Source organism: Podarcis vaucheri, assembly GCF_965113315.1.
Source record: "Podarcis vaucheri genome assembly, chromosome: 11".
Taxonomy (NCBI): Eukaryota; Metazoa; Chordata; class Lepidosauria; order Squamata; family Lacertidae; genus Podarcis; species Podarcis vaucheri.
In genome coordinates this window covers 66,237,552-66,264,728 of record NC_138749.1, presented here as the reverse complement: position 1 = coordinate 66,264,728, position 27,177 = coordinate 66,237,552, and the positions used below count along the sequence as shown (strand labels likewise).

General features: G+C 44.9%; 1 protein-coding gene across 4 annotated transcripts in view; it reads right to left on the bottom strand.

Moving 5' to 3' along the window:
- The window catches only part of DOCK8 (dedicator of cytokinesis 8), a 168,055-nt gene extending 142,087 nt beyond the window's left edge, over positions 1 to 25,968 (bottom strand). For 3 of the 4 annotated variants that reach the window (XM_082241467.1, XM_082241468.1, XM_082241469.1), the window contains exons 1-4: positions 25,842 to 25,968; positions 16,787 to 16,889; positions 12,342 to 12,517; positions 5,684 to 5,755 (exon numbers count right to left, since the gene is read on the bottom strand). In XM_082241467.1, the coding sequence (XP_082097593.1) occupies positions 5,684 to 5,755; positions 12,342 to 12,517; positions 16,787 to 16,889; positions 25,842 to 25,894 (404 nt within the window). In that variant the 5' untranslated portion in view covers positions 25,895 to 25,968. Of the gene's footprint in view, positions 1 to 5,683; positions 5,756 to 12,341; positions 12,518 to 15,032; positions 15,187 to 16,786; positions 16,890 to 25,841 lie in introns of those variants that run through there. The other variant, XM_082241470.1, reaches the window with a different exon arrangement.
- Between the last annotated feature and the right edge of the window lie 1,209 nt (positions 25,969 to 27,177).

Genomic DNA, 27,177 nt, shown 5'->3' with positions numbered 1-27,177 from the left:
TGAAGCTGAGGCTCCAGTACTTTGGCCACCTCATGAGAAGAGAAGACTCCCTGGAAAAGACCCTGATGTTGGGAAAGATGGAGGGCACAAGGAGAAGGGGACGACAGAGAATGAGATGGTTGGATGGTGTTCTTGAAGCTACTAGCATGAGTTTGATCAAACTGCGGGAGGCAGTGGAGGACAGAAGTGCCTGGCGTGCTCTGGTCCATGGAATGAAAAATGAAGCTATAAAGCACCTTACTTGCCTTCCCTGTTCTCCTTGGGCATGACCTTGCTTGGGAAACAGTCTTAACTACACAGCATTAAAGACAAGAGTGCTGGATAGTTTTTATTATGAAGCTATAATGTCTGAGAATTGTTTTCATGTGGTGAAAATGTAGATAGTTCCTTTGTAATCATTGAATGCTTTGCTGCTTTCATGTTTCAAAATACCGTAGATTCTGGCATATAAGACGACTTTTAAACGCCGGAAAAGAGGTTAAAAAGTCGGGGGTCGTCTTATATGCCGGGTACGGCTTTCTCCCGGCGCGGAGCCCACCCACTGCTGCTTCGGAAGCTGCCAAAGCTGCCGCCAAAGCAGCAGCAGGTGGTGGGCTCCGCTTCGGGCTGGGTGGCTTTATCCCGGCACGGAGCTGCCCAGCGTATTAGGCAACTGGACTTAGAAAACGAACCACCAAATTGGCAACTGCAACTGCCGGAATCTACAGTATACCAGGATAGGCAAATAACCATCAAGTTGGAACCATTGGAAGTTGCCCTATACTGATTCAGACTAATGGTTCATCTTTGTTCAACACTACCTACTCGGACTGGCAGCTGCTCTCCAGGGTTTCAGGCAAGAGTTTTTCCCCCAGCCCTGCCTGGAGATGCTGGGGATCGATCCTGGGACCTTCTGCCTACAAAGCAAATGCTCTACCACTGAGCTATGGTCCTTCCTCCTTCTAGTTGCCAGGCCTTTCTAGACTGAGCCAGTGAGAATATCTTGTGAGAGACTAATCCTACATCTTGACAAGTTAAGGGACTAGTCAAAACAAAAGATGTTAATATACTAGTCAAAACAAAAGATGTTAATATGATCAGAGTCTGAAGGGCAGCAGTTGAAGAAGGAGCAAAAAGGGTTTTCTTGTGTGTGTGTGTTTCTTTGTGGCTGGTTAGCTGTTTTCCCTGTGTAAAGGTCAGAGGGGGCAGGGTTTCTGTTGAGGCAGGGGATTAGCTGTGGGAGGAGCTTATCAGAGTCTGAAGGGCAGCAGTTGAAGAAGGAGCAAAAAGGGTTTTCTTGTGTGTGTGTGTTTCTTTGTGGCTGGTTAGCTGTTTTCCCTGTGTAAAGGTCAGAGGGGGCAGGGTTTCTGTTGAGGCAGGGGATTAGCTGTGGGAGGAGCTTATCAGAGTCTGAAGGGCAGCGGCGCGCGCCTAGCGGCGCGCGCAGTTATACCCATCTTTTAGATTTAGGGGAGCTAGTCTGAAACGTTTGTTGGGGGAGACCTAGGTTTTTTTGTGTGTGGGGGGGAAGTTATTTGTCCTGTCCTCAAGCTTTTTATGATGGAGGACCTCTGTAGCCACCCCCAACAACACGATCTCAAGATGGAAGGGGAGGGAACAGCTGCAGTCTCCTGCGATTCCTGCGCAATGTTTGCCATCTTGCCAAAGGTTGCAGGCAGCTTTACCTGCAGCAATTGCATGTTGATTGCCCTTTTAAAAGACAAAGTCCAGCAACTGGAGGAACGTGTAGCTACGCTCCAAAGAATTAGAGAGCTGGAGCTCTTCTTGGAAGCAACAGAGCACACCGTCTCCACCAGGGAGGAGACAGGGGACTCCCCTGAGAAGGAGGCTAGTTCACCAACACAGGAGCCAGATATATGGAGAAACGTGACTCAAAGAAGTAGGAGGCCCAGGGTTCACTCTGATTGCTTAGAAATACACAATCGCTTTGAGGTCCTCTCCCCTAGCATGGAAGACGAAGAGCAGACTCCATTTGAGGATCTCTCCCTCATTACAGTCGATCAGGTATATGAAGACGAGCAGCAAAGTCAGTCCTCAGGGAATGTGCAGGCGACCTTGGAACGGACAGCTCACGGAAGAACCCCGACCAAACCCAAGAGGAGGCGTGTAGTGGTGATAGGGGATTCCCTACTGAGGGGAACAGAAGCAGTGATCTGTGGGCCTGACAAGATGTCTCGGGAAGTGTGCTGTCTCCCCGGGGCTAAGATCCAAGATGTAACTGAACGACTGCAAGGAATCATAAAACCCACTGACGAATACCCCTTCCTCTTGGTTCATGTGGGAACCAATGACACTGCAAGCAATAGCCTCCAGAAGATCAAAAGAGACTACGAGGCTCTCGGCAGGAAATTGAAGCAACTAAATGCACAAATTGTCATCTCGTCTGTCCTCCCAGTTGAACGACGTGGCCCAGGGAGAGAGGGGAAAATAGTGGAAGTGAACAGCTGGCTTCGCAAATGGTGTAAACAGGAACGGTTTGGATTCTTAGATCACGGACTGCAGTTTCTTGAAGATGGACTTCTGGCAAGTGATGGGCTGCACCTCACAACGGTTGGGAGAAATGTTTTTGCCAAAAATCTCAGAAACCTCATCAGGAGGGCTTTAAACTGACTAATGTGGGGGAGGGAGACAGTGCTCCTGAAGGTAGGAGTCTATCAATTAATGAAGATGATCATCCAAATGTCATAGACCAAATGGAGCAAACAGCACGCGGACCTAGTGGAGGGAGGAAAAAATCCTTAAATAAGAGACACGGGGGAATGATTAATGGACTTCAATGTCTGTACACTAATGCGCAAAGCATGGGAAATAAACAAGATGAGCTTGAGCTCTTGGTACAGCAAACTAAATATGACATAATAGGCATCACTGAAACCTGGTGGGATAAGTCCCACGATTGGAATGTAATAATGGAGGGATACAATCTATTTCAGAGAAACAGACCAGACAAGAAAGGAGGAGGAGTGGTGTTATATGTCAGGGGTGTGTATACCTGTGAAGAGATCCAAGATTTAGAACCTCAAAGCCAAAGTGAGAGCATTTGGGTCAAAATTCAGGGAGAGAAGAATAACAGAGACCTCATTGTGGGAGTTTACTATAGATCCCCAAGCCAAACGGAGGACATAGATGATGCCTTCCTGGAACAGATGGCCAAGCATGCAAAAGGAAGGGAGATAGTAGTAATGGGGGACTTCAATTACCCGGATATTTGTTGGACGTCAAACTCAGCCAAGAGCATAAGGTCAAACAGATTCCTCACTGGCCTTGCAGACAACTTCATTGTCCAGAAAGTGGGAGAAGCAACAAGAGGAACAGCCATTTTAGACCTGGTCCTAACCAATGTTGATGACCTGGTTAGTGGGGTAGATGTGGAAGGATCATTAGGCGCGAGTGATCATGCTCTTCTGAAGTTTACTATACAGCAGAAAGTAGCAGCCAAGCATACTAGGACTCAATTTCTTGACTTTAAGAAAGCCGACTTCATAAAACTTAGGGAAGTGCTGGGTGAGATCCCATGGACAGCAATACTAAAAGGAAAGGGAGTTCATGATGGCTGGGAGTTTGTTAAGACGGAGATAGTAAAAGCACAACGTCAGGCAATACCAATGAGACGAAAACATGGAAGGTGCCTAAAGAAACCAGGGTGGCTATCTAAAGAACTTTTAACTGAATTAAGATTAAAAAAGGATGTGTACAAAAAATGGAAAAGGGGGGAAACCACCAAAGAGGAATTCAAACAAATAGCCAGCACGTGTAGACACAAAGTCAGAAAAGCTAAAGCACAGAATGAACTCAGGCTTGCTAGAGAGGTTAAAAGCAACAAAAAAGGCTTTTATGGGTATGTTCGTAGCAAAAGGAAGAACAAAGAAACAGTGGGGTCACTCAGAGGAGAAGATGGTGAAATGCAAACAGGGGACACAGAAAGGGCTGAACTCCTCAATGCCTTCTTTGCCTCAGTCTTCTCCGATAAAGAAGACAATGCCCGACCTGAAGAATTTGAAGCAAATGATTCAGCAAAGGAAACACAGCCCAGAATAACTAAGGAGATAGTACAAGAATATTTGGCTAGATTAGATGTATTCAAGTCTCCAGGGCCAGATGAACTGCATCCAAGAGTATTAAAAGAACTGGCAGATGTGATCTCAGAACCACTGGCAGTCATCTTTGAGAATTCCTGGAGAACAGGCAAAGTCCCGGCAGACTGGAGGAGGGCAAATGTTGTCCCTATTTTCAAAAAGGGGAAAAGAGAGGACCCAAATAATTACCGCCCAGTCAGTCTGACATCAATAGCAGGGAAGATTCTGGAGCAGATCATTAAGCAAACAGTCTGTGAGCACCTAGAAAGGAATGCTGTGATCACCAATAGTCAGCATGGATTTCTGAAAAATAAGTCATGTCAGACTAACCTGATCTTGTTTTTTGACAGAATTACAAGCCTGGTAGATGAAGGGAACGCAGTGGATGTAGCCTACCTTGATTTCAGCAAAGCATTTGACAAGGTGCCCCATGATATTCTTGTAAAGAAGCTGGTAAAATGCGGTCTTGACTATGCTACCACTCAGTGGATTTGTAACTGGCTGACTGACCGAACCCAAAGGGTGCTCATCAATGGTTCCTCTTCATCCTGGAGAAGAGTGACTAGTGGGGTGCCACAGGGTTCTGTCTTGGGCCCGGTCTTATTCAACATCTTTATCAACGACTTGGATGATGGACTCAAGGGCATCCTGATCAAATTTGCAGATGACACCAAACTGGGAGGGGTGGCTAACACCCCAGAGGACAGGATCACACTTCAAAACGACCTTGACAGATTAGAGAACTGGGCAAAAACAAACAAGATGAATTTTAACAGGGAGAAATGTAAAGTATTGCACTTGGGCAAAAAAAATGAGAGGCACAAATACAAGATGGGGGACACCTGGCTTGAGAGCAGTACATGTGAAAAGGATCTAGGAGTCTTGGTTGACCACAAACTTGACATGAGCCAACAGTGTGACGCGGCAGCTAAAAAAGCCAATGCAATTCTGGGCTGCATCAATAGGAGTATAGCATCTAGATCAAGGGAAGTAATAGTGCCACTGTATTCTGCTCTGGTCAGACCACACCTGGAGTACTGTGTCCAGTTCTGGGCACCACAATTCAAGAAGGACACTGACAAACTGGAACGTGTCCAGAAGAGGGCAACCAAAATGGTCAAAGGCCTGGAAACGATGCCTTATGAGGAACGGCTAAGGGAGCTGGGCATGTTTAGCCTGGAGAAGAGGAGGTTAAGGGGTGATATGATAGCCATGTTCAAATATATAAAAGGATGTCACATAGAGGAGGGAGAAAGGTTGTTTTCTACTGCTCCAGAGAAGCGGACACGGAGCAATGGATCCAAACTACAAGAAAGAAGATTCCACCTAAACATTAGGAAGAACTTCCTGACAGTAAGAGCTGTTCGACAGTGGAATTTGCTGCCAAGGAGTGTGGTGGAGTCTCCTACTTTGGAGGTCTTTAAGCAGAGGCTTGACAACCATATGTCAGGAGTGCTCTGATGGTGTTTCCTGCTTGGCAGGGGGTTGGACTCGATGGCCCTTGTGGTCTCTTCCAACTCTATGATTCTATGATTCTATGATTCCTCTGGGAAGAAAAAATATTTAAAATCATTGTTTTGACACTCTGCTGCAAATGTGGCACTTACTTTCGATTCACAATCAGCCAGTCACGAATATAGGTCTGAATACAATCCCGGACATGCGGATCCAACTCAGCCCTGGAGAGGGTACAAGAATATTAATATGCATGGCTAATTACAATGCACAACTTATTTTTTAGGAATATGAATGGGGAACTCCAGACTCGGGGGCCAAACACAACCTGCTAAATTTCTTTATCTAGCCTTCAGAACTTTCCCCAAGTCACATCCCTCAACAGCCCTAATTTACTCTCCAAGTGTTTTGTCCTGGCCAAAATGCATCTTTAAACTTTGAGTATGCCCCTAGCTTGTCTGCAAGGGAGATACTGAGGAGCTTGCGAGTGTGTGTAGAAATTTCCTACCATTACAAATGTAAAATTTACATTTGTTCCTTTGCCCGCTTCTTGTTCTGGCCCCATCCCCCATCGGCAACTGTCCCCACTCAAACATGGTCCAGAAGAGGATGTGGTCCTTGGGTTTAAAAGGGTTCCCCACCCCTGAATTATAGCTAAAAAGGAACAAACCACACAAAGCCAAATAATAAACCACACAAATAAAAATATCATTATTTTTTTAAAGGAGTATATTGTTTAAACTCCAAAAAATAATCCATGCAATCTCCAGCCAGTGAAGTGAGGAGCAGCAGGAGACTAAATGATTGGTCTTCTTGGAGTGGAAAAATTGGAGTGGAGGGAGAATGAATTCTGGCTCAAATAAGATAAAAGTAAAAAAGCTAAAGGACCCCTAGACAGTTAAGTCTAGATGAATTCGACTATGGGATGTGGTGCTCATCTCCACTTTCAGGTTGAGGGAGCCGCTGTTTGTCTGCAGACAGATTTTCTGGGTCACGTGACCAGCATAACTAAACCACTTCTGGCACACAGAACACTGTGAAGGAAGCCAGAGCACATGGAAATACTTACCTTCCTTCCACAGTGGTACCTATTTATCTACTTTTGTTGGGATGCTTTCAGACTGCTAGGTTGGCAGGAGCTGGTTGCGTGGATTCGAACTGTTGACCTTACGATCTGCTAGCCCAAGAGGCTCACTGGTTTAGACCACAGCACCACCTGCGTCCCTCAAATGAGATAAACATTCATTTATCTCAAGCCTGGAAGGAGGAATTGCTAAGTGATGCTCAGGTCTTTGCTATCAGTGGCTACTAGCCATGGTGACTATGCTCTGCCTCCCTGTTCAGAGGCCGCAGTCTCCTTGGGAATCCCAGCTGGGGCTCTTGGGCTCATGTCCTGCTTGTGGGTTTCCCAGAGGCATCCAGCTGGTGGCTGAACTAGACGGACCACTGGCCTGATTCTGCGGGCTCTTTGGGTTTTAAAGGATCAGGCAGTGCAACCTTCCCCGGCCTGGTGCCCTCCGGGTGCTCTCACACTCCAGCTTCCAGCCTGGCCCGTTGTCAGGGAGGAGAGGAGCTACAGATGCAGCAACATCTGGAAAGGAGGCAGGACTCAACGGAACAAGACAGACCAGACATCTTCATCTGTTCACTCTTCTATTTGGCCAGGGCCTAACGCTGCACCTGCTAAGTACTTAATTTGCTGAGTTGCCCATTCCTGATGTTTGCAGTAATGGGTAACTCAGCAAATGTCAAAATGCAGTGCCAGTCAGTTTATCCATAACTTCTTCTAAACTTCCCTCCAAAGCACAGGCAGGTTAAAATTACATTCTCACTCTGTCCCACCCACGATATAGTGAAGAGAGAATATAGTGATTAGTGGATAAAGGAGGGAGCAGCTATATTAATACAGAGCTCAAATGAAGTGAGTGGCTCATGTGTGGCAGATGCTTGCATGTGTCAATATAATAGCAGAAAAAGACCACAAGGTGTCAGCACAGCATCAAATTCTCACTCAAAGTGCATTTCAAAATGTTTTCCTTGGTTTCCTAAGTCAATAGTGAACAGTGATAGTTCCTACAGTATCTGAAATGGATCGCACTCCAGCTTCCATCTGTATCCTCTGTTGATACAGGCTTGAGTGTACCAGGCTTGATCTGTCATAAAGTATGGAAACTCTCAGATTCAAATATTTCAGAAGATTTATAGAATACAGTGGTACCTCGGGTTACAAACACTTCGGGTTACAGACTCCGCTAACCCGGAAGTAGTACCTCGGGTTAAGAACTTTACCTCAGGATGAGAACAGAAATCGTGCTCCGGCGGCGCGGCAGCAGCGGGAGGCCCCATTAGCTAAAGTGGTGCTTCAGGTTAAGAACAGTTTCAGGTCAAGAACGGACCTCCGGAACGAATTAAGTTTGTAACCAGAGGTACCACTGTACTGATCTGGAAGGTGTTGTTATTGTGAGAGAATTCGAATTTAATAGGAAAGCTGCAGTAATACCATAGACTGGCTCCCTGCAAGATACCTGTGATCTCTGCAATGTAAAGTCTCTATCTCTGTCCAGCCATACCTGTTTTTGAATAGCTGAACTACACTGGAGTCTGCTGACCAATCTTTTTACAAGGGCAAATTGTTGCATATGAGATGCTATCATTGAAGTTTCACTGTCAGGTATTTAAAAATATACTTGCATCAAAGATGGTTTGTACTTTTATTTCTGCACTTAGCTACTAGCACAGTTTCTCATGCCAGACATGGAATTATTTATAGGGTTATTGCAACCAAATCCTATGTAAGGTAAAGGTAAAGGGACCTCTGACCATTAGGTCCAGTCGTGACCGACTCTGGGGTTGTGGCGCTCATCTCGCTTTATTGGCGGAGGAAGCCGGCGTACAGCTTCCGGGTCATGTGGCCAGCATGTCTAAGCCGCTTCTGGCGAACCAGAGCAGACACGGAATCGCCGTTTACCTTCCCGCTGGAGCGGTACCTATTTATCTACTTGCACTTTGACGTGCTTTCGAACTGCTAGGTTGGCAGGAGCAGGGACCGAGCAACGGGAGCTCACCCCGTTGTGGGGATTCGAACCACTGACCTTCTGATCGGCAAGTCCTAGGCTCTGTGGTTTAACCCACAGTGCCACCCACGTCCCATATATATATATATGGGACGCGGGTGGCGCTGAGGGTTAATATATATATATTCTGCTTTCTTAAGACTAATGAAACTTATATCTAATTTTTAAAACAAACCTGTCCTAACTGAGAGACATGTTTGATCAATATTATTTCACAGATAGCTTCGCATTTATACTTCACTTTTTACATGTTTTATAAGCCAGTCATTCAATGGTCTAAACTGAGGGCACATGCACTGCCGTGCCTCCACAACTGAGGGGGCTGGGGTCACGCAGTGGGTGCACACACTGCAGGGCATGCTGATGTGTCCTGCAGGCGTCACCCATCTTCCGCATGTGATGCGAGCATGCCCCACAGCGTGCATGCACAGCCGCCACAGAACCTTGAGGGGGCCTGGCTCCCTCACTGAAAGTTGCCCTTGACTGAGGGCCAGACATGATGCTAAATACATCCCCTGACATGACTTAGTTGGGCCTTGTAAATTCCTAACCGCTGTCAGGTTTGTGTCCTGACTTTCAATGGAGTTTGACCCATGTTGTACAGGAAGGGGAGAACCTTTCCTTTCCCTCCAGTGGAATAATGCCTTTGAAGACGAACAGCCACTGTGTGTGTACTAGTGGGGAAGTGGGGCTGGGATCATCACTGGGTTCCGATGAAAACCCACCCTCTCAGTGACTATTAACAATTTTAAAATGCTGTCAGAGGCAATATTCCTCTGGATACCAGTTGCTGGGACTCAGAAGGGGGAAGAGTGCTGCTGCACTCATGTCATGCCTGTGGACTCCCCTTGGGCTTCTGGGGGGCCACTTTGAGAGAATATGGACTTTTGGTCTGATCCAGAAGGGATTTTTTTATGCGCTGACTGTGGCACTTCAAGTGTCGCATCCAGGTTGAGGGCCTATACCTTATGTAATATGTGGGCTGTGACTAGGTTCCTCCCCACATAAATTTTTTGGAAGATTTAATTAGTAACTCTAAGCAAATGTTTTTAGATTAGGGCAGTGGCACTCTAGGAGAAGGTGTCTAATCCTGTCCTTATTTTTAAAATTTATTTATTTATTTAGATTTGGAAACTGTCCTTCAGCCACAGATCTCAGGGAGGTTCACAGCATAAAAATACAAGATAAAGACACAAAATACATAATAAAAAACCCCAAAACAATAACCCTCCAACACATTTGATGTCAGTCAGCCAAAGGCCTGGTTAAAGAGGAACATTTTCACCTTGCGCATAAAGGTATGTAATGGAGGCGCATGGTAAACCTTCCTGGAAAGCGCATTCCACAAATGGGGAGTCACTGCCGAAAAGTTGTCACCAGCCAAGCCTCTCGTGGAGGAGGCACACAAAATAGGGCCTCACATGATGATTGCAGGGTCTGGGTAGGTTCACATGGAGAGAGGCAGCCCTGAGCTGTGGGTTTATATTTCAAAACCAGCACTTTGAGCTGGACCCAGAAACTAATTGGCAGCCAATGCAGTTGGGCTGGGATCAGTGTAATAATCTAAATCATTTCTTTTATAGCTACTAATTCTGAAGGAGGAGTGGGTAGAATGTGATGTACAACATCTAGCTTTTACAGTGGAACCTCGGTTTTCGAATGTCTCTGTTCACAAACATTTTGGAACCCAAACGCCATAAACCCGGAAGTAAATGCTTCTGTTTTCAAACGTGCCTTGGAAGTCGAACTTCCAAGGCAGCTTCCATTTTGAGTTTCCCTATTGTTTTGAGGCTTCTGTGTTGAGTTTTTGAACATTTCAGAACTTGAACGTTCTTCCGGAATGGATTAAGTTCAAAAACTGAAGTTCCACCGTAAGAGAGACAGGGAGAGGGAACTTCTGTTAGCTTCATGAAGGGGGCGGGGTGGAGTGCAGCATCTCCACCAATCTCCCTCTTATTGCTTTTTGTAAGGGTGATACATCACTCCAAATCCTGATAATTATACATCCATTCAAATCTGAGTACATGAGTGCATCTCTCCCTTCATCCTACACAGATATTCCAGTTCAAAATGCAATCTCTGCAGCTTTGCTGGATGACGGTTGAATCCCCAAAAGCAGAGGTTTTCAACCTTTTTGAGTTCACACCTCCCTTGACCAACTACATTCTTTCTGCCGCACCCCTGTGGGGCCCAGGAGCCCAGTTATGTCCCCCTTTGCCTGCAGAGCTGGCAGCCTCTCACTGCTGCTGCCCCCCCCCGCTCCAAAGAGAGGTGCCTCCTCACACTGCCCCACAGGGGCCTGCCAAGGGGATCTCCCCAGCCTTAGTGGCCCAAAGATGAACGGGAGGCCAGCACCTTGCTCACCTTGGGAGGCGGCAGTGGCGGCAGCAGGTGCTGCTGGGCCTGTGTGCGGGAAAGGCTCCCCGTCAGCGCCAGGCACCTCGCTCCCAGGCAGGCCTTGCATACAGCAAGCACAAGAAAGGCCAATGCAGTGATTGCCTGCCTGCCCAGACTCTTCCCAACGGCAAGGGCTGGCGGACTGGCTGGCTGGGCTCCCTCCCCTGCTTGCTTGCTCTGAGGCCGCCTCAGCTCCTGGCACCCAGCACCTGGGGAACTTGTAGCCAGGGCTGCTGCTGCAATGAACAGCTTTGGAGGTCGAGATGCGAGAGGGCGTCCGAGGAGGGAGAGAAGGAAGAAGGACAGAGGCTGTGTTGTCCGCAGTACCCCGACCATCATTCAAAGCACCTCAGGGTGCCACGGCACACTGGTTGAAAACCACCATCCTCCACTATCTATCACTTAACTCAGTCCATGCTGGTTCTCTATGGAAAGACGGCATTGAACACAAAGCCTTCCTTGAAGGAACAAAATGTTTCATTGTGGCAATTACCGTACTTTTTCATTTATAAAACAATGTTTTGTCTTTAAAAATTATGTTTTAAAATTGAGGTTGTCTTATACATGGATAGTGCCTAGGCAGGACGTGGGATTGGTAGCTGCTGCAAATCAGAGATTGTCAGCGGCTATTTGGCATGTTATTGGTGGCTGCAGCAATAGGGCGTGCAACTGGCGGCTCAACAACTCTGGGCCATTTTCTCAATTTGGAGTCCCCAAAAATAGGGGGCATGTTATACACGGGGGCGTTATACATGGAAAAATACAGTAATGTGCCCACAGAATTTAATACATGCCTTTCTTCTCCAGATGTTTCCCTGGAACATATTTTCAATACCAGGTGAAGCCCCAAACGAGAGTAATAATAATAGTCTATTCCCTAAGCCACTGAGTACTCACAGCCCACTTCTACGCATCATCTGGTGGTTAAGGGGAGATGCTTCTTAGCTCGGAAAGTGCACTATCTCTCTGGTGGGCTGCAAACCTGTTGGGAGTTTCTTTAAAAAGTAATCCCTGTTTCCAGTCAAGGACTGGAGTAAATTTGCGGATTATATGAAAAGCATATGTGATGAGCAAACAACTGTGGGTTTACAGAAAGCTTTGTGAAGAAATAATATTAGAAACACTGTAAAAAGGGGGGAAAGGGAGTAAGTTTATTTAAAACAAAAGGCAATGTTAAATTTAGAATTGCGGATAGAAGATTTGATAACGGAAGATTTGCGGATGAGTCGAAGGAAGTCAAAATTTGTATTTGTGATAATATTGAAAATGTATGTTTAAATTTTATATTGGAAATTGAATAAAAATAATTATATAAAAAAAGGAATTCCTGTTTCCATACCCTTCTTCTGGCAAAGATGGCTGCAAGGTCCTGTGCTCCTTTGGAGTAAAGACTACCTCCAAATCATCTTCAGGAAAGTCACCAAGTTCTTGGAGGAGTTCCAAATCCAAGTTATTCAGCTGCATTGTTAGGAAACCTTCAAAATCCACTGGTTCTACAGCATCATAGAACTGAGGCTGGATGTTGCAAAACAGAAACAAGTGGCTCATAACTTTTTTATATAGGAATGTTCTAAGTACAGCCAATGACTATGGATCATATTCAGTTAAGTTTTACTTAGGGTAAACCCAATTAAATTAATGGTGCCTCCAAGTTTTCCTGAAGAAAAGCAGAAGGGCAAATATGGATGAGCCCTCTCTTTCTTGTGTGGGTGGGCTTTAATCAGTGCTTTTTTTCTAAAAAAAAAATGATAAGGGGTACTCTCATTATCCTACTCATATTGAAATACAGGTACTGCCCCTCAATGAGGTGAAGCTTAGATTCACAAAATGTTTAGGGGTATACGTATCCCTGCATCCCCCCAGGAAAAAAAGCACTGGCTTTAATTATTTGCTTCCTTTCAACCATTTTCCCTTTTCTTTCTTTTTATGGAAAAATAGCACTACTTCAATATAACAGTATCCCCAGATGCTGGATAATTACAAGGGAATTAATATTAACCCCCCCAGCAATTAACAGGAAGCAGTGAAACTTTTCAAACAGGAAGCTTTTGATTAAAGAAACAGAAGCCCTTAAAATCCTCAAAACCCTCTCCACAATAAGTAGGCAATATGACACAGCAACTGTGTTTATAAAAAAAGAAGCAAAAGCCCACCCAAAGTTAAGTCTGAAAAAGTAGGATAACACATAAAATATTGAATGCAGTAGTTTAGCAATGGCATCTGGAGGTGTCATGAAAAGTGAGTGGGTGACATTTTGAGGGTAAAAGGCCTATGGTTGAAGGAGCTACAGTGGTATCTCGGGTTACAAACGCTTCGGGTTACAAACTCTGCTAAACTGGAAGTAGTTGCTCTGGGTTGCGAACTTTGCCCCAGGATGAGAACGGAAATTGTGCACCGGTGGCGCAACGGCATCGGGAGGCCCCATTAGCGAAAGCGCACCTCAGGTTAAGCACAGTTTCGGGTTAAGAACAGACCTCCGGAACGAATTAAGTTTGTAACCCAAGGTACCACTGTATTCTTAACTGTAAGTCAGAAGAAAAGCAAGTTGTTTCTAAAAACATTACTTTTCACATAGTTCCCAATGGTGGGAGACTGCAAAGGGCAACATTATTTGATGGGTTAGATATCACTGTGCAATCTAGCCAAGAAAAGGGTAGTGACTAAAAACATCCAAGGATGTGTGAACAAGCATTTATAGTTAATGAAGAGGGACAAGCATTCTGCCCATAGGAACTTTCAGGACTTCATATGTTCTTCAAAATTGCCTTCATACGGAAACTGGTTTAAGCACCATGGCTGCAATCCTATCCCCACGCACCTGGGAGGAAGCCCCACTGAATTCAATAAGACTTTCTTCTGAATAGACATTGTTAGGCTTGCACAGTTAGTCCTGGTGAGCCTGGGTTCAAATTAAACCCTAGAAATTAGCATCAGTTTTCTATCCTGCTACTGGAAACTCATTCTCTATCCTGAGATAGTATTAAAAAGTGAGCCCTTCTCTACATCCTTGCTCACCTCACCAATTTTTTAAACAGTCTTTTTAAACAGTTTTTTAAACAGTTATTGGGTTGAATATTTTGATAGGTATAATTAAGGTGTGTTTTTTCAAGTCCTTGTTTTCTTTTCTCAATCTCACTGAAGTTTTGCTTAACTGCTAGTATAAAATGAAAAGTAAAGTGCATTTGCATTTCAGCGAGGTTTTTTTTTAAAGATGCTTCAAGAAATGTGACCAAGAGAAATAGTGTACAGAAAAAAAGCATTCTTATTCTGTCTCTTGCCAAACCCTTCTTGTGGAGAAGTACAATGCCACTTGAGGTTCTTAAGCAGCTTTAGATAAGTTAACTGTTGAGACTACAAACTTACAATGTGTTAGGGTGCTTAAATCCCATTCATTTACTGGACAGTAGCCAAAAATATTATTTCACCATATAACATTTTTCACAGTCAAATGATTTCTTTCATGGAAACAAGGTTTACGTTAGATGTATCTTTTAACTGTTTTGGTATAATCAAGGGAAGCCATCTGAGAAGTCTTTTGCTTCGCAATCCATTGCTTGGTTCTCCAAGCTTAAATCCTCTTTAAGTCAATGGCACTTATATGTTCATAACTGAACACTCCCATTTTCCTTGAGAAGAACCATGTACTATGATACCTTATGACACCATGAGGTTAAAGACTAACAAATATACTCTAGGGTCAGACTTTGTATACTGGATCCACTTTTGGCCCCTCTGGAATTTACTTGTGGATAAACAAAGGCTGTGCCATGTGTTTTTGCTTTCCATCCATGTAAATTGTGCATAATTTGCTGCTCTAAAATTGTGTGCTTGTCACTTCCAGAGAGAAAGTTTTGCAAACTTCTGAGGCAAGAATAAAAAATATGAGAAAAGGGTTGAAAGAGTATTAATTATAAAAGAAAATCTGTCAAAAAAAGAAGTTCAGTGCAACTGCTGAAGAACTGAACCTATTTAAGAAACATGGTTTATCCAGTGAAAAGCAAAGTAAGGATCACACAAATTGGGTACATACCTTTTCTGTACGGTACAGTCAGCAGCAATCAAAATGGCGGATACAGGAAACAAACAGTTTTAGCAAGCTTCTTAGCAGAAACATTTGAGAGCAAAAGATGGACACACACACACCCTCCCAACGAATAACCCACAAAGAACAAGTTAAACACCACAACTTCTCAGATTGAGGAAGTGAGTAAAATGATGGTGGTTAGCTTTGACAGACAGGAAGCATACAATTATTATAGCGTTCCAAAGCTGTAGCTTAAGAAAATGTAGTTTTAAAAGTCTGAAGATCTCGTATTCAGCAAAAACTATGCAATGACAAAATACCCTTTACATTTAGATGAAACAGAAAGGAATAATTATATCTGAATAATAGGGGTTGTCATGTTTAGTTTATAATAGGCAGCTATTCTGAAAGATTCCATGTTATTTCAAAACAGGGACAGTCTAGAAAAAGTAATACTCTGTAGAACCTTAGGATTGTATAACTCTAAAGTGGGGGTAGGATAATTTTTATTTCTTTTTATTTATTAAATGTCTATACCTCCCTTCATCCCAGGATCAGTATGCAATATAAAAACACAAAAATATATAACATAGTAACAAACAAAAGCAATATCCGGCCACACAGTATTTATTTGTTTATTATTTATTGTTAATTTTGCTGCATTAAATGTACAGTCTGTAGTTGTCTTCCTTTGTAATGTTTTATTTTGAAATATTTAAGATAATATTTTAGTTTCCTGTTAATTATGGTGATTTGAATGTATACTTTATATTTTACTTTATTCAGTCATGTTTTATTCTAGATTGTTGTAAACCACTTTGAGAAATAATAAGAAGTTATGTTTTGCAAAAACTTTATCTCCATCCCCCCGCCCCAGGCCAATGCTGACTCCTGGGCAGAACCATCCGCCAGTGAATCAATCATGACGTCAGATGGTTGGCACCTGTCAGAGTGTAGCACTTTCTGTAGCACTTCCCAAACACCTTCCCAAACACCTACTCATTGGGCTCTTGGAAGCCCTGAACAAGGAGCTTCGTAGGCACTGCCAATTGGCAGTATGTGCAAAGCCCCCTTTGGCTCAAATTTGCAGGTGAAAATGGCATGCAAGCCGGGAGTTTCCTACACCTCCTGTATACAGCTCCACAGAACAAATCATGCTGCAAGTTTGAAAATGCCACCTCAGGTATTCCACATACAATTTTAAACATTTTAGCTACTGATAATGTTATACTGCTCTATTTTTAATTTGTATTGTTTTTAATTTTATTGTATATTTTGCTTTCATTCTTGTGCACCACCAGGAAATAATTACATAAGGGACGGTATATAAATAAATATATGTTCCCTTGTTAAGCATGGTATTCATTCTCAGTTGCTTAAAATAAGGGGACACATCAATAAAATTATGCATTTAATCAGGATACTTTAAAATCCTAAACATTATTGGTCTGATTTTAAATCATTGTCAGGTAGATGCACTTACAGTGGTCAAACAACATCTCTGAAGAGTGGGCTGTCCTATTTATGTAATAATGTATGTTACATGCAAACATACTAACAGCATTGTTTTATAGGAAAAGGGAGATGGAGAGCTAAGAAGTGGCAGAAGGCTGTGTGCATAACCTCTTCCCTGCCCAGTTTCTCCACTCCAAATTCCCTCCTCTAGCCCATCCCACACACTCAAAGGCTCTGTTCCTTGTGTTAACTGGAGCTAACGTCATGTAAAGAGCACAGAAATACACCACAAGCTCCATACTTACTAGCTGAAGGGAAGAGAAACCAGGGTTGCTGATACTTCGCTGAGACAACTGTCCATGGTTGGCCTGCTGCACAAAGTGTCGTCTTATTTCTGCCGAGGAATGCCTTTGACATAAAAAGGAAGAAGATACCAGCCATTCCCAAATTAGGTCCTATTTTACTTTAAGTATTTTGACACGTGATACGCACAAGTCCTGCTATCCAAACATTTGTCATACAAAAATTCACTTATCCAAACATGAGGAGTTAGCACCCAAAAATACAGACAACAAATTCAGATTTCCAAACATGTACTGTTTAGCACGTAGTACTATAAACAAATAAGCACAGTGAACAAGCCTTGCTCCTTTCTGTTTTGCTGGTTCTCAGCAGCCACTTTGTCAGAAACCCAGTGGGGGGGGGGGAGATTCAACAAATAAGAGAGCATTTTTTCCTTCTTTGTTTAGCTTTTGCAAGGTTTCAGATGGTTTTCCCTGGTTTTTTCATCCTTTCAGGGTCAACATTCTGTGGTTAGGTACGCATTAGAAATTTCCCCATAGGAATCCACAGAAATTGCAGACTCGTTATGTAAATGATTTCCTGAGAACACATTGTGTTTGGATAGTGAGACCTGCATGTATTTGTATAAAAATATGCTCATGGCCTCTAAACTAGGCATAATGAACTCACAGCAAGATAAATCAAGTGGAGCTTCTATGCCTATATAGCAAGTGCAGAAAAGAGAAAGGAGGGAGAAGTCAAATCAAACCACTAATTTAAGAATCCCATAAAAATGTTTAGCAGATATGTTTAGCAGAGCGTGAATTCTCAATATTTCTGTGTCTAGCCTCTAGTGACTACGAAGCAAAACAATCCCTTTGATCATGGGTGGGGAATTTGTGTCCCTCCCCTAGAATGCTTCAACCATGGCCAAGGTGGCTGAGGCTGGTGGGAGTTGATTCCTAAGACCATGGTGGAAAGAAAATGATTACAATACTACATCAAGTATGGATTTAAAAGACTCTGAGCAATCTTTATTTATTCAGAAGTATGTGCCATTCATTCTGTATCTTACATAAATATTTAAAACCGTGTGTGTGTGTGTGTGTGTGTGTGTGTGTGAATCTACTGTCTGCAAAGAGGAAGCAACAGATTCAAAGCAGGAAGTTCCTTTGGTAGTTATTCAGAGGAATGTTTTTGCCTGGTGCCAAAAGACATGCAATGATGGTGCCAGGCAAGCCTCTCTGGGGAGAGCATTCCATAACCGGGGAGCCACCATAGAAAAGGCCCGTTCTCTTGTTGCCACCCTCCAAACCTCTCTGGAAAGGAAAACATAGAGAAGGGCGTCAGATGACAAGCGCGGGGTCCAGGTCGGTTTGTAAGGGAAAGGTGATCCTTAAGGCACTGAGGTCTTGAGCCGTGCAAGGCTTTATAGGTAACACCAGCACTTTGAATTGGACCCAGAACCTAACCAGCAGCCAGTCCAGTTGTGCCAGGATTGGTGTTAAATGCTCAAATCGTCTTGCTCTGGTGAGCAATCTGGCCATTGAATTTTGCATCAGCTGAAGTTTCTGAGACATATTCAGAGGTCTTACCAGAGCATAGGCCACAGAAGTCAGGCTACCCCTGTCCAGATAGGGGCAGATGAGCCACCAGCCAAAGCTGGCAGAAGGTACTGCACACCACTGAGGCCACCTCGGCCTCAAGTGACAGTAGTGGATGCAAGATCCTCCCCCCAAGCTATGAACCTGCTCCTTCAAAGGGAGTGTAATCTCCCAGCCATCCGGTCTAGGGAACCACCCACTAACAGTGCCTCTGTCTTATCTGGACTGAGCTTCAGTTTATTGACTCTCATCCAGTCCATTACCAAGGCAAGACATGAGGCAAGATAACAAAAGTAGCAGACATCTCAAAATTGTGTAATTACAGGAATTGGTGGAGACAGCTCAACTGACTAGTAAACCCAGAGGAAACTCAAAGCAAAAATTTGCGGAAAAATGGGGTGGTTATAGAAGATATGTTCAAAAATACAATAATAGTTTTGACTCTGTGCTAGCATTCGAGTGATAAAGGAACTAAAAGGAGGTGGACAACAATTAAGGATTTATTATGTTTTCAGAAGGTATTAGAAAAATTATATAGAAAGGTTTATTGTTTTGTGTACATTCAAATGCAAGATAAAATATATGCAAAGGGACTTGACAGGAAGTCAAAGTTGAAGAAAAGATTTTGGAAGATAAAAGGGGAAAAAATATTTACTTTCATTATTATCATTTTGTGTGTGGGTGTGGGTGTGTGGGTGTCTGCATATATGTGTGTTGTTGTATGCAATGTTTGGGAGGAAATAAGACGGTAAATAACAAATAACAAATTAAATATCGATGTATGTAATTTTTATTTCTTAATTATATTTAGTGGTAGTATGGCTGTATTGTTTTTTGTAACATAAAATCATTCAATAAAAATTATTTTTAAAAGACCCCAAAGAAAATTGTGTAGATTATTACTGCCAGCACCATAACAGCAGGATGGATATTTGGTACAATGTTTTGCCAGTCATGCGAATTTTGTTCAAAACTGGAAACTCAGAAATAGGAAGTTGCTATGTCACAACAATCCACCAGGGTCCCTGGTGTGCACAAGTCGTATCCCTCATGACACACAGTTGTGGAAGACAGCACACAGGAAATGCTGGCAGTGACCACAAAGCTGTTCAAAAAACCCTTACTGTTCAAAATTGTATGGTTTTGTCATGAAATCAGGCGGCCAGCAGTTAAGTTTGCTGTGATGGTATCACATAATAGCAGGGTGTCCCTGAACGTATCAGTAGACTCAAGAAATCCTATACAAAACAAAATCTACTAGGAGGTTGGATAGACTGGCTGCCAACTCAAGATCTCAGTATTTTATAACGATGTAATTCTGAATGGTGGCAGGTGGGTGTGGATCTGGATACTGTGAAACAGAAAAGGTGCCATTTCCTCCTCCCCTTCTCTGAAAGATCCCCCACCAAACAAATGCCTAGGACGTTTGCTATAGGGCTTACTGGCCTGAGCAGCACAACCTCCTTCTCTTTCCTTATCCCACCTCTTCCCCAACAACACCTCAACATATTGTAGGCGTTCTGGAAGCTCACAGCTCCTTGTCTGCCATTTTAAGAAAATGTTTTTCTTTTAACGGACAAACTTATACGTTTCTATATACCTAGCGAATCCTTCAAACATGTAGAAGCCATAACCTATTTTTAAGGTGGCTCTGTTTTGCTTGCCACCTGGTAGGCATTCAACCAGATGCAGTTCACAACATAAAAATATAATATAAAAGTCCTAAATATATGATTTTAAAACCCCAATAACTTCCCCCACACACACTTTAAAGGGGTATTGTGGTCTAAACCACAGAGCCTAGGGCTTGCCGATCAGAAGGTCGGCAGTTCGAATCCCTGTGATGGGGTGAGCTCCCGTTGTTCGGTCCCAGCTCCTGCCCACCTAGAAGTTCGAAAGCACGTCAAAATGCAAGCAGATAAGTAGGTACCGCTCCGTCGGGAAGGTAAACGACGTTTCCGTGCACTGCTCTGGTTCGCCAGAAGCGGCTTAGTCATGCTGGCCACATGACCCGGAAGCTGTCTACAGACAAACGCCGGCTCCCTCAGCCTATAGAGCGAGATGAGCACGCAACCCCAGAGTCATCCGAGACTGGACCTAATGGTCTACCTAGATGTTTATCAGCCAAAGGCCTGGTTAAAGAGGAACGTTTTTGCCTGGCACCTAAAGGTGTATAATGAAGGTGCCTGGCAAACGTCCCTGGGGAGAGCCTTCCACAAATGAGGAGCCTCTACAGAGAAAGCCCGTTCTCGTGTTGCCACCCTCTGGACCTCTCAAGGAGGAGGCACATGAAGAAGGGCCTCAGAGGATGATCTCGGGGTCCAGGTAGGTTCATATGGAGACAGGCAGTCCTTGAAGTATTGCGGCCCTGAGCTGTTTAAGGCTTTATACCTCAAAACCAGCACTTTGAATTGGGCCCAGAAACTAATTGGCAGCCAGTGCAGTCGGACCAGGATTGGTGCAATACGTTCAAATGGTCTTGTCCCAGTGCGCTGCTGAGTTCTGCACTAACTGAAGTTTCTGAACCATCTTCAGAGGCAGCCCAACATATAATGTTGCAGTAATTTAACCTTGAGGTTACCAGGGCATGGACGACAGTAGTTAGGCTATCCCTGTTCAGATAGGGGCATAGCTGGGCCACCAGCCAAAGCTGAAGGAATGCCGCCTGAGCCTCAAGTGACAGCAACCCCAAGCTACGAGCCTGCTCCTTCAGAGGAAGTGTAACCCCATCAAGAGCAGGCAACCTCCCAGCCGTCCGGTCTAGGGAACCACCCACTAACAGTGCCTTCGTCTTATCTGAATTGAGCTTCACTTTGTTGGCTCTCATCCAGTCCATTATCAAGACAAGACAATGGCCCAGCACTTCCACTGTCTCACCTGAGGATGTAAAGGAGAAGTAGAGCTGTGTGTCATCAGCATATTGCTGACAAACGTACTCCAAACCTCCACTTAGCAGTTTCATGTAGATGTTAAACAGGACAGGGGAGAGAATTGAGCCCCACATCGAAGCTTCCACGGGGCTGAAAAATACTCCCCAAGCAACACCCTCTGGGAATGACCATCCAAGTAGGAGTGCAACCACCGCAAAGCGGTGTCACCCACCCCTAATTTGGATACCATGGTTGAGGGTATCAAAAGCCACTGAAAGGTCGCAGAGAAGTAACAGGGACACATTTCCCCAGTCTCTCTCCCAACAGAGGGCATCATTTGTTGTTGTTTAGTCGTTTAGTCGTGTCCGACTCTTCGTGACCCCATGGACCAGAGCACGCCAGGCACTTCTGTCCTCCACTGCCTCCCGCAGTTTGATCAAACTCATGCTAGTAGCTTCAAGAACACCATCCAACCATCTCATTCTCTGTCGTCCCCTTCTCCTTGTGCCCTCCATCTTTCCCAACATCAGGGTCTTTTCCAGGGAGTCCTCTCTTCTCATGAGGTGGCCAAAGTATTGGAGCCTCAGCTTCACGATCTGTCCTTCCAGTGAGCACTCAGGGCTGATTTCCTTCAGAATGGAGAGGTTTGATCTTCTTGCAGTCCATGGGACTCTCAAGAGTCTCCTCCAGCACCATAATTCAAAAGCATCAATTCTTCGGCGATCAGCCTTCTTTATGGTCCAGCTCTCACTTCCATACATCACTACTGGGAAAACCATGGCTTTTACTATACGGACCTTTGTTGGCAAGGTGATGTCTCTGCTTTTTAAGATGTTGTCTAGGTTTGCCATCGCCTTTCTCCCAAGGAGCAGGCGTCTTTTAATTTCGTGACTGCTGTCACCATCTGCACTGATCATGGAGCCCAAGAAAGTAAAATCTCCCACTGCCTCCATTTCTTCCCCATCTATTTGCCAGGAGGTGATGGGCCCAGTGGCCATGATCTTCGTTTTTTTGATGTTGAGCTTCAGACCATATTTTGCGCTCTCCTCTTTCACCCTCATTAAAAGGTTCTTTAATTCCTCTTCACTTTCTGCCATCAAGGTTGTGTCATCTGCATATCTGAGGTTGTTGATATTTCTTCCGGCAATCTTAATTCCGGCTTGGGATTCATCCAGCCCAGCCTTTCGCATGATGAATTCTGCATATAAGTTAAATAAGCAGGGAGACAATATACAGCCTTGCCGTACTCCTTTCCCAATTTGGAACCAATCAGTTGTTCCATATCCAGTTCTAACTGTAGCTTCTTGTCCCACATAGAGATTTCGCAGGAGACAGATGAGGTGATCAGGCACTCCCATTTCTTTAAGAACTTGCCATAGTTTGCTGTGGTCAACACAGTCAAAGGCTTTTGCATAGTCAATGAAGCAGAAGTAGATGTCTTTCTGGAACTCTCTGGCTTTCTCCATAATCCAGCGCATGTTTGCAATTTGGTCTCTGGTTCCTCTGCCTCTTCTAAATCCAGCTTGCACTTCTGGGAGTTCTCGGTCCACATACTGCTTGAGCCTTCCTTGTAGAATTTTAAGCATAACCTTGCTAGCATGTGAAATGAGTGAAATTGTGCGGTAGTTGGAGCATTCTTTGGCACTGCCTTTCTTTGGGATTGGAATGTAGACTGTTCTTCTCCAATCCTCTGGCCACTGCTGAGTTTTCCAAACTTGCTGGCATATTGAGTGTAGCACCTTAACAGCATCATCTTTTAAAATTTTAAACAGTTCAGCTGGAATACCATCACTTCCACTGGCCTTGTTATTTGCAGTGCTTTCTAAGGCCCATTTGACTTCACTCTCCAGGATGTCTGGCTCAAGGTCAGCAACCACACTACCTGGGGTGTACGAGACATCCATATCTTTCTGGTATAATTCCTCTGTGTATTCTTGCCACCTCTTCTTGATGTCTTCTGCTTCAGTTAGATCTTTACCACTTTTGTCCTTTATTATGGTAATCTTTGTACGAAATTTTACTTTCATATTTCCGATTTTCTTGAACAGATCTCTGGTTCTTCCCATTCTGTTGCTTTCCTCTATTTCTTTGCATTGCTCGTTTAAGAAGGCCTTCTTGTCTCTCCTTGCTGTTCTTTGGAAATCTGCATTCAATTTCCTGTATCTTTCACTATCTCCCTCGCATTTTGCTTGCCTTCTCTCCTCCGCTATTTGTAAGGCCTCGTTGGACAGCCACTTTGCTTTCTTGCATTTCTTTTTCATTGGGATGGTTTTAGTTGCTGCCTCCTGTATAATGTTGCGAGCCTCCATCCATAGTTCTTCAGGCACTCTGTCCAGCAAATCTAAATCCTTAAACCTGTTCCTCACTTCCACTGTGTATTCATAAGGGATTTGGTTTAGATTGTATCTTACCTGTCCAGTGGTTTTTCCTACTTTCTTCAGTTTAAGCTTGAATTTTGCTATAAGGAGCTGATGATCTGAGCCACAGTCAGCTCCAGGTCTTGTTTTTGCTGACTGTATAGAGCTTCTCCATCTTTGGCTGCAGAGAATATAATCAATCTGATTTCGATGTTGCCCATCTGGGGATGTCCATGTGTAGAGTCGTCTCTTGTGTTGTTGGAAAAGCGTGTTTGTGATGACCAGCTTGTTCTCTTGACAGAACTCTATTAGCCTTTGCCCTGCTTCGTTTTGATCTCCGAGGCCAAACTTGCCAGTTGTTCCTTTTATCTCTTGATTCCCTACTTTAGCATTCCAATCCCCTATAATGAGCAGAACATCCTTCTTTGGTGTCACTTCGATAAGGTTTTGTAAGTCTTCATAGAACTGGTCAATTTCAGTTTCTTCAGCACCAGTAGTTGGTGCATAAACTTGGATTACTGTGATGTTAAAAGGTCTGCCTTGGATTCGTATCGAGATCATTCTATCATTTTTGAGACTGCATCCTAGTACAGCTTTCGCCACTCTTTTGTTGACTATGAGGGCCACTCCATTTCTCTTACGGGTTTCTTGCCCACAGTAGTAGATATGGTAGTCATCCGAACTGAATTCGCCCATTCCCGTCCATTTTAGCTCACTGATGCCCAGGATGTCAATATTTATTCTTACAGGGTGACCAAAGCAGCTTCTGTGCCAAAACCAGGACTAAACCCTGACTGAAATGGATCTAGAAAATCAGTTTGCTCCAAGAGTGCCTGGATCTTGTCTGCAACCACCCACTCTAGAACCTTGCTCAGGAAAGGGAGACTAGCAAGGGAAAGGGAGGGGTGTGGAAGCTAGGAAGTAACTGCCAGATCAGCGGCTCAAGATTGAGGGAGCATATTCCGTGGTCTCCATGTATTTCTGTTGATTTAAATAAAAGAACTGAAGGAAGCTCTCCACGTCTCTGATTTCAGTAGGTAGTTAGTCACGTAAAGCAACATAAAGGATTTAATAAAATGTTATATTAGTTCATCCACAAACAAGATTATTGAAATGGACAGTAGCAAATATAGTAAGTGATCAAAGTATGCATCCACAAAAAGTAAATTTAATTCCATACTTTTTTCTAGTAGGAAAATTTGCCTTGCCTGAAAGTATGCTTTACTGGGATTAATAGGATTAGGGTTGTATTATTAGATACCAAAAAGTGGCGGGGCGGGGGGTGGGGTGGGGAGCAAAACTGAGCAGAGTTTCAAATAACTTTTTTCTTTTTCTTTTTTACCCCGAGCCATTTCCTGGGCCTTAACAGGTCAAGAGTTGGTTAAAGTTTGTGCGAGCCATATATTCAGCAGGTGAGTCTGCCCGTTATTGTATTTCTATGCCTAGGAAAGTAGTGCCTGTTGAATTTCTGCTTGTACAGTTATTAAAGGTGTTTGGAAAAAGCAAAACATTCAAGCAACAGCAAGCCACAAGTTACTTACAGCCTTAATTGCACTCACTTGGCATAATCCCAGTATTTTCACCAGGATTTTTTTAAATGGAAGTATGCCAAACATATATTCACTGCAGTTCAGTGGCGTAGCCTGGGGGGTGCAGGGGGGGCCGGCCGCACCGGGCGCAACATCTGGGGGGGGGGCGCACTCGCACTCGAGTGCTAAAATCCACGGGTTAGGGGGCGCAAATTACTTGCCTTGCCCCGGGTGCTGACAACCCACGCTACGCCACTGCTGCAGTTTAGAACCATGCTGAGAACAAGTTCTGACCAAGTTTTTGACACTTCCTATTTCTCAGAGCTATGAAAACCTTCTATCAACTTATTACCACCTCTCTGTGCAAATAATAATATGATCAGGGTTTCCCCCCCAGGAGGTGAGGCTTTCTCCTTCAGAATCGACCAATCAACAAGCTGCATCTAGATTTCTAACCCAATGCCAAGCGCAAACAAGTCTGGAATGAGGGAGACTGATTCCAACTCCCCCCGCCAAAAAGCAAATTCCTTCGGCGCGCGCTCTGCTTCGCCTCTCCTTAACGCCCCGCGGACCGCGGCTCTGCGGCGGAGTCCCGGGCGGTGGGCAGGTGGGGCGAGCGGCAGCAGATCTGCTCTCCGGGCGCGTCTCTCCCGGAGCTTCCCCGGCCAGCGAGGCCAGTCAAGAGCCGCTCTGGGGAAATGCCCCCAGCTGCCCTTACCTGTTGATTTTCAGAGCAAAGGCTCTCCGGTCCGCGCTGGGCAGAGTGGCCATGCCGATCGCCCCGCGGGGTCCCGCTCCGCCGAGGAGGGAGGCAGCCTCTTTCTCGAGCCCGGCTCCGGCGCTTCCTCCCGGGCAGAAGAAACTTCCGCCTTTTCGGTCTTCCTCCTTGAAACCCGCAGGCCACGGGCGGGGAGGGGCCAGCGACGCCTCTGCCGCGGCGGGAGGCAGCCGGGGTCCCCCACGCGGCGGGCGGGCGGGGGCGTCCCCTTTGGGAACGTGGCGTAGCCTGGATCAAAACACCCCTGCAAGTCCAAAAGAAGTCTAGCTCATCAGGGAGAGGACGAAGCCGAACCATGTTTCCCCCCCCCTGAGGTGCTGGCTTTCCATTTTGAGGGCGGCGGCGTCTTCATGCCTTTCTTCCCTCAGGGGATGGATCCTGCCACAGGGCCGGCCGCTGACCGGACTCCAGACCTGCTCGGCCCAGCTTGTTAAAACGTTGCGCCATTTTATAATATTATTACAGTACTCTTTTTTAACGGCTTCTAAGTGACACCGAGCACGTTTCTTTCGTTTCGGGAGGAATCTGTTTCCTTCTGAGAAAGCCTTTCAGAAGTCGGCCCCGCTTGGGAGATCTCCCTCCACGTGCGTGAGCCGGGAGATCTCGTCCTGCCTTCCCCGAGGACCGGGGCGGGGGCGCAGTTTGGGACTGTCCTGCATCATAAGGTGCAAAAACGACCGAGCCGAGCTGGCGTTGCAAGAACGTGTCCGCTGCTTGCACAAGCCGCTCTTTTGCAAAGCCTTCCGTTCGCCGCCCTTCAGTCTCGGCGCCTGCGGGGAAAAGCTCGAGAAGATCGCTCATTGAACAAGATTCGGGTTTCAAACCAAGGGAAATATTGGGCGGCGGGATGTGGGGCTCCTCGGGACGGAGTTCGGGAAGGACGGCTGGACATTTCGCAGCAGCAGCGCGCGCGAAACGCAAAAGGCCGATAGCACGAAGCAGCGCCGTGGGTTGCAAAGGCTGCGCCTCTGTGCCTGGGGGTGGGGGAAGAGCAACTGCCCAGGGTGGGGATTTAACAGACAAATAAATACAAATTAATCACAGGCTGTGAAAACAAATCCAGGCATGTGAGTACAGGAGGGAAAGCCTAAGCCGCCATGCAATTTAAACATGTATTTTACACAGCACGGAGGAAATAAAAACGACTCCAGGATAATATCTTTTTTGCATCCGTTCACCCTTATATTTTATTACCCCACCTCCCATTCTATCCAGGTCACAATGGGACCTAGTACAGTATATTGAAGTATAGCATTCATCCATTGACTTTTCGATT